Genomic DNA, 7,348 nt, shown 5'->3' with positions numbered 1-7,348 from the left:
TAATTGTTGAAACCTCCAGCAGCTGCTGTGCTGATCAAAGTCAGAGAGCCCTGAATACTTTACACTTGATACAGCTTCATTAAAATGCCTGGGGTCTCCTCTTCTGAGGATAATGGGTATTACAATTTAAATATAATGCCAAAGTTCAAGCCATCATCAACTAGTGACCTCCATGAACACCATGATAAATGTTTCTCTTGACCTAAAATAATTGATTGAAGTAATATTAAGAGATAAAGGATTAAAAGCGTACACTCAACAGTCAACCTAAACAAATGTTTTAATTGCAATTGATGAAAGAAGATAGGTGCGACCTCAACAATGATTTGCTAGTGCTCGTGACTGTGCCGCGCTTACACTAATTGCGCGCTCAGTTGAGGCTCCCTCCGCAAGATGAGGCCCCCTCCGCGAGGTGAGGCCCCCTCCGTGAGGTGAGGCCCCCTCCGCGAGGTGAGGCCCCACGCAGTCTGCGTGATCTGCGTGTAGGGGGGGCGGCCCTGGCTGCAGCACAGCTAGTATGAGAAAAATAAAGAGCTTTTTGAACATTAAAGCATGGAGACATGTCACAGTAGAGACACTAAATGCAAATAAGAACCTGAACATTTGCATCATAGGGCCCCTTTCAATGACAGCCATGTTCTCATCAAGCTAAAAAAGGCATATTTTACCAAATTGTTTAACTGTGCCTTTAAGTTCTTGCTTCTCTATTTTTCAAAATTCTTTCTCTCTAGTTGCTGACATAACAAATCCATCATAACAAAGGGCAAAGATCCATTCCAGAGGCTGTCCCACCATCCAAAACCAGAGCTAGCAGAGACTGTGCCGTGCATAATGATGACCAGAGCACTCACTCTTTATTTTCCAAAAATATTCTTGGAAGTTGAGTTGGCATGAGTGTCTTGCAGCTTAAAAAACACTGCCTTTTTTCTTTCCTGTGTAATGGAAACCAATGTAAAGTTGGGCCCGCTACAGAAGCACTGTGTTGTGGTTAAATCAGAGGCCGGGGGATAGCAGGTGCTTCCTCAACACCCTTGGGAGAGAAATTTGCCCCTGAGTTCTGGCCTAGGATCAGCTTTCTCTACACCACATCAACCTCCACTGTTTTGAGGTAGCGGGTAAAATATTCCCTGGACCAGTGTTTTGACCATCTCAACCCTTTATGCAGAAGCAGCAGTTGGGAAACTTCCACAGAAGCAGCAGTGTTCCTGGGAGTTACTGAGAATGAGATGTTCTGAGAGCAGACAAGGGACTACTCATAGGTAAGACAAGTTCAAGTTATTTATCACTCCTGCTTTTGGGACAGATCAAGCTGTTTCATTGGGCCGACTTTGTAAAACTGTACTGTATCATGTGCTGTCCCTGTTGACCTTTGTTCTGACATGTATGCTTCTAATTGTTTCAGTGAAAGAAAGAAAGGAGAATACATCCATCCACATCAAAGTCAGGCTTGAGAATAAAACGATATTGCCAGAAAATTCCTTGGCCTCTTGTGAGCATTTCTGCAAATCCAAAACTTCTGCTCTGATGCTGTAGGTAAGAGGAATCACAGATCACATACAGAACAGATGAGATGTACTGTAAGTGAGGTTAAAGCAGCTGAGAGCACAAGGCAAACTGGGCCAATTGCCATGGTATTGTCCCCCTATTTACCAGCATTTAAAGATTCATCATCTTTAGTCTTTGTGTCCATAAAAAGTGTACACTACTCACACTTTCATGTTGGTTGAGTTATGTGTCTTTCTCTGGCAAGGCTGCAGGAGGGGGGCTTTGATGTGAAGCCATAAAAGCTGAAAGAGAGCGGCCAAGGCAGCATACTGCAGTGTAGGTTGAAGCAGGATACTGAGGTCAGCAGTGATACAATGCATGGGGGGGTGAAGACAGGTACCGCTGAGCCCACATTTAGTGATGTGGGAATCAGAGAAGAAACACTGAGTGAAGAACTGGTGAAGTCAGTAACTGTGTGGTTCCTGTACTGAAGCCTCCTGCATAATAACCCTTACTAAAAAGAAGTGTATTCAAGTATACTTAATTTGAAGTAAAAATGTATACTTTTTATTTACTTATCAATCATATACTTAATGAAGTTATATATCCGTGTGGCTTATACTGACAAGTATACAGAAAAGTTGAGTATCTTTAAATGAAAGAAAAGTCAAACTAATTAGTCTTGCTTTATTATATACCGGGCTTGTAGTCGACCCTCCTGTCGTCTGGGTCAAATTGGATCGAGTTAATACTTTCATCAATCATAAATATTTTGCTTCACATTTGATTGCTTCAAGGTCTTATGATATTTTCCACAGTAGGTATTTGAACATATCAAATGTCTGATTACCACTTTCATCAAATGTTGAATTGTTCCCGGTCAAAAATGCCTGGGAAAGGAATGGGTAACCCTTTGTTCATCTATCAGATAGTACACAAACACAAATCAACAATCACTTTTGGAATACATTTGCAGTGTATATTCTTTGTATATTCACTTTCACTGTTTTGTGTTAATATAAGTGCAGTTAAAACAGATCGGTCAAATTTGACTAGGAACACCAAAGTAGGCAGGGAGAAACTAACAGGACATGAGGGTTAATACTATTTTCACACATATTGGCTTATTTCACTACTCCTGCATATGTTTTATATATTCTTATAAACATAGTATACATGTTCCAGTTTATAGTAACAAGTCAGCTTTAGGGCTGAATACCCGAGTAATTAGTACATAGGTGCAGTGGCGACTTGTCATTAGGGACAGGCACAGCCCCACCTAGTGTCAGCAGAAAGTAATGAAAATAATAATTCCAAATATATGCAAAAATAAAATATGTTAAAATATATTTTAAGATCATGTTTAGTCATCTGAGTCGTCTGTACATTGCTGTTTTAGTCTGCGTTCTTCTAATTAGTGTCTACAGACAGTGTGCCTATTGAGCCGTGTTGAGCGATGTGGGGCAAGCCCCACTCAATGCTGTCAAAATGAATGGGTGCTGTAAAAACTACACTTCGCATGCTCAGAGTATTTTCTATTCAATTGGGGCAAAGTGCTGGCAACCCCACCAAACGTCATCTCATAATTCAGAGCTGATTGGCTGTAAGTACGTGTGCCGCGAAAAGTGTAGTTGTGAAGAGGAAACGAGAGAGAGCAGCTTATCGCCATTAAAATCAGTATAACGGAAAGAAAATGAATGAAGTTGACCATCTACTTCAGCTTTGGTAAGTTCATTTTATGTCATATCTTTTGTTGATCTTCTGTGTTTTGCCTATAGGCTATTGCTCTGCTGGATCGATTGATATTGTGACCTCGGTGATGAGTGTCTGTGTTTTCCTTACCAACGCGGTTCCCGAGCTGGTTCGGAGCTAGAGCCTGATAAGCACAGTTTTTTCCTGTTCACACGCAGCGGAGCTGGCTCTAAGCACCGAAAAAAACGGTGCTTACCAAGCACCAAAAAATTGTCGGCCTAGAAGCAAGAACCGCATACGCATACAGTCCCCCATTGTTGTTGTTGTGAGCACCGTTGGGGAGAAAATCAGCAACGTAAACAGTGACGTCATGACGCAACAGCGGCAGCACCAGTCGGGCTCTGGGCGGTGTGAACAAAACGGGAGCTAAAAATAAAAACCGGTTCCGAACCAGAAGAGCACTTGCACGGAGCTAGAACGGGAACCGTGTTGGTGTGAAAGGGGCATAGCAGAGACTGAAAAGGTTCCTGAAAAAAAGTTCTAGTTCCAGATCTTGTTGGTGTGAACGCAAAAACCCAGGCCCGCCCAGTTTGGTGCTACATTTCATAAACTGGAGAAAAGGAACACAATTGAAAACTTGGTCTAACCCCATATATCTGTACGTTTCTAACAGCCCTGGCGAGATTGTTTTGAATAATTGGCAATCCGTTTTTACAAAAAATGATGTACCTTCACAATATGCAACAATTCAAATATGGTAAAAATATTTAAACATAACAAAATAAAACAAATATAATTTCATATGACTGGAAACAGTAACTAAATTAGTTTCAGGCCATATAAAGCAGCACTCTCCCCTCCACTCTCAGCATCATTTCAGTCCTCTCAGCAGAAGTTTATGCTAGATAAGACCCTCACATGGGTTTACACTGATACGTCCAGACATTCCATTCAATCACTGCATAGTGTATGACACACTGCTGGAAAACAGGCTTTATTTATCAAGATAACACCAGCAGTTAGTACGTGTTCACAAAATAATATTTAGCTTGGCTGTGATTATCAGTTTATCTGGTTTTATTGTTCACAGGTTTGTGTTCGATTAAAATAACACCTTTGTTTTATTCTGTAAACGACTAACAACTTATGGATTTCTAAACTTGAACACTAGAATGTTGGTGTTTAAACCTGTTTTATTTTTAATTACTTGATGCCTGAACACTACATATATTTATTATATAAATGCCATTTTTTGTAAATAAAATCTCTTAATGACAATATTTTAATTTTTTATTTGGAATAAATGTTGTTAATAGTTTATAGAAACACTCCAAAATTATTCCGTTTTAACATTCTAGCAACCACTTCCAACAAAGGTTTTGGTAAGGTGTCTCGCGATGCTTTAGCGCTGCTCTGTCACTCACGCGAGATTTCCCTCAAACTGTCATGGCTGCGGTGCAGAAGCTTCAGAAGTGTGCCGTGTCTCCGGCGGGGAAACACACTGCCTCGGTTATCTTCCTGCACGGCTCAGGTGCTCAGCTCTCTGTTATCTCCTCAGTGACTCTTTGGGATATTATCTGGATGTTGTTCATTGACAGAAAACGCTATTTACTGCTCTGTTTAGCTGTTGGTGTGTCGGACACGGTGTGAGCTCAGGGAGAATAAACCACGGTCATGACCTGAAGTTTAAAAATAATCGGCTTCTGTAACGTTAGGGTTGATAAACTATATGAGAGTCATAGCGACTACTGATCCACTTCCGGAATCTGTACCTTCTTCAGGGTACCAACGTTTCTGTGAAAATACACTGCAAACAGAGCACTAAACAGTTAAAAGGACACATTCAAATACACAGCATCAATATAAACCCGGAATAAAGTAAAACCTGACCCACAGAAACCAGAGCTATGCATAGAAAACGGTATTCCATCATGCTGTCTTTTTTTGGATGTGGTTTATTATTGCTCAATAGAGTGGCGAAGTCACGCCCACTTACTTCCGGTAATGGGACCTTATTTCGGAAAGATTATGCATTGAAGTCAATGGGGAGAGAAAACTTATCTTTCGATCCCGTTTGAATTGTGCCATGAATTACACATATGATGTTTGTCAATCTTTAAAAATAATTTCCATGTCAAAAAAGTCACAGTTTGTCGTAAAACTGTTGAAATATAAGACTATGAAAAATACGTAACTAGAAAGACTACAAATCCCAGAGTCGCGTAAGTGATGTCACAATTGTTTTCCTCCACCATTCAGATACCTAAGATCAGCGCAATATAGATATAATCTATCTATATGGCGCTGGCTAAGATAAGATAACTTTAACAAGATGCCTGTGTGCTTAGTACCAGGTTGTTATTATACCAGCAATGGGTCTTGCTCGTTCTTTTGCTTCCCGTCTGATGAAACGACCAGGAGTGGCTTGATCAAGTTAGCTACCTAGCTAGTAGCTAGCACGTTAGTTGGCATTACAGCCTTGTCATTTGTATTAGCCTTAACATGAAGTAACATTAAGTAACCCAAAATGTTAAACAGTAAGAGTAGTAGTCATATTTCGTGAACCCTTTGAATAGTACTGTCACCGGTGTGATCATTCTATAATACACCATTTAAGCCCGGGGAGAAATGCTAACGCTAACGTTAGCATCGGCGATCTTCTCTACTTCATGCTATCTGCACAAATGGTTGACATTAAACATTAAAACGACCAGGCAGTTCAGAGAGAATCAAAGGAAGGCAGGCAGGCAGCTTTGCATGACATTCTTCAGGACGTGTTTCATTGTGGTGATAGTGAGGATAGTCAATCGTTTTGTTGACAAGACAGTAGTGACGGCCATCTTGGTGACGTGTGTTGTTGACCAGAGATGTAGTTCATTGAGCGTTTCACACAAACAAATGTGTTACTACACAGTTTTACGACACATTTTTTTTTTTTTGACTTGCAAAATTATCTTTTAAATTGACAAACATCATATGTGTAATTCGTGGCACAATTCAAACGGGATCGAATGATAATCTTTCTCTCTCCATTGACTTCAATACATAATTGTACATACAATAAAAAAAAAAACTTGAATACACCGGAAGGGGAGGGACTTCGCCTCTCTATAGAGAGGCGAAGTCCCTCCCCTTCCGGTGGACCTCCATGGGACCTTATTTCGGAAAAATTATGTATTGAAGTCAATGGCGAGAGAAAAGTTATCTTTCAATCCCGTTTGAATTGTGCCACGAATTACACATATGATGTTTATCAATTTAAAAGATAATTTTGCAAGTAAAAAAAAAAAATCTTTTGCCGTAAAACTTTGAAGTAAGACTTTTTTTGTGTGAAACCGCTCAATGAACTACATCTCTGGTCTCGCACAACAACACACGTCACCAAGATGGCCGTCACTACTGTCTTGCCAAACAAGGGATTGACTACCCTCACTATCACCACAATGAAACACGTCCAGAAGAATGTCATGCAAAGCTGCCTGCCTGCCTTCGATTCTCCCTGAACTGCCTGATCTTTTTAATGTTCAATGTTAACCATTTGTGTAGATAGCATGAAGTAGAAAAGATCGCCGATGCTAATGTAGCGTTAGCATTTCTCCCCCGGGGGCATCCGGGCTTAAAAGGTGTATTATAGAATGATCACACCGGTGTGACAGTAGCCTACTCTTCAAAGGGTTCACGAAATATGACTACTACTCTTACTGTTTAACATTTTGGGTTACTTAATGTTACTTCATGTTAAGGCTAATAAAATGACAAGGCTAAGGCTGTAATGCTAACTAACGTGCTCACTTACGCGACTCTGGGATTTGTAGTCTTTCTAGTTGCGTTTTTCATAGTCTTATATTTCAACAGTTTTACGACAAACTGACTTTTTTGACATGGAAATTATTTTTTAAGATTGACAAACATCATATGTGTAATTCATGGCACAATTCAAACGGGATCGAAAGATAATCTTTCTCTCCCCATTGACTTCAATACATACTTTTTCCGAAATAAGGTCCCATGGGTCGGAAATAGAAGGGTGGGACTTCGCCTCTCTATAGAGCGCCACAGTGACGCGTCCTAAAACCCTAACCCAGCATTTTACCACTTCCGGTTCCTTCGCCAAAAAGCAATGCAATTTCTCCATAGGATTTTGGAAAATAGCTCGAAATAAGGTCTGTGG

General features: G+C 40.4%; 1 protein-coding gene across 1 annotated transcript in view; it reads left to right on the top strand.

The window, feature by feature from the left end:
- The first annotated feature begins 4,592 nt into the window (after positions 1-4,592).
- Positions 4,593-7,348, top strand: part of lyplal1 (lysophospholipase like 1) — a 16,524-nt gene continuing 13,768 nt past the window's right edge. Inside the window, exon 1 of the mRNA XM_034115541.1 lies at positions 4,593-4,708. Within this exon, the coding sequence (XP_033971432.1) occupies positions 4,624-4,708 (85 nt within the window). The 5' untranslated portion in view covers positions 4,593-4,623. The remainder of the gene's footprint in view (positions 4,709-7,348) is intronic.

This window comes from Trematomus bernacchii, unplaced genomic scaffold, assembly GCF_902827165.1.
Source record: "Trematomus bernacchii unplaced genomic scaffold, fTreBer1.1, whole genome shotgun sequence".
Lineage (NCBI taxonomy): Eukaryota > Metazoa > Chordata > Actinopteri > Perciformes > Nototheniidae > Trematomus > Trematomus bernacchii.
Note: the sequence above shows the minus strand (reverse complement) of the source record. Positions and strands in the feature narration are given on the sequence as shown.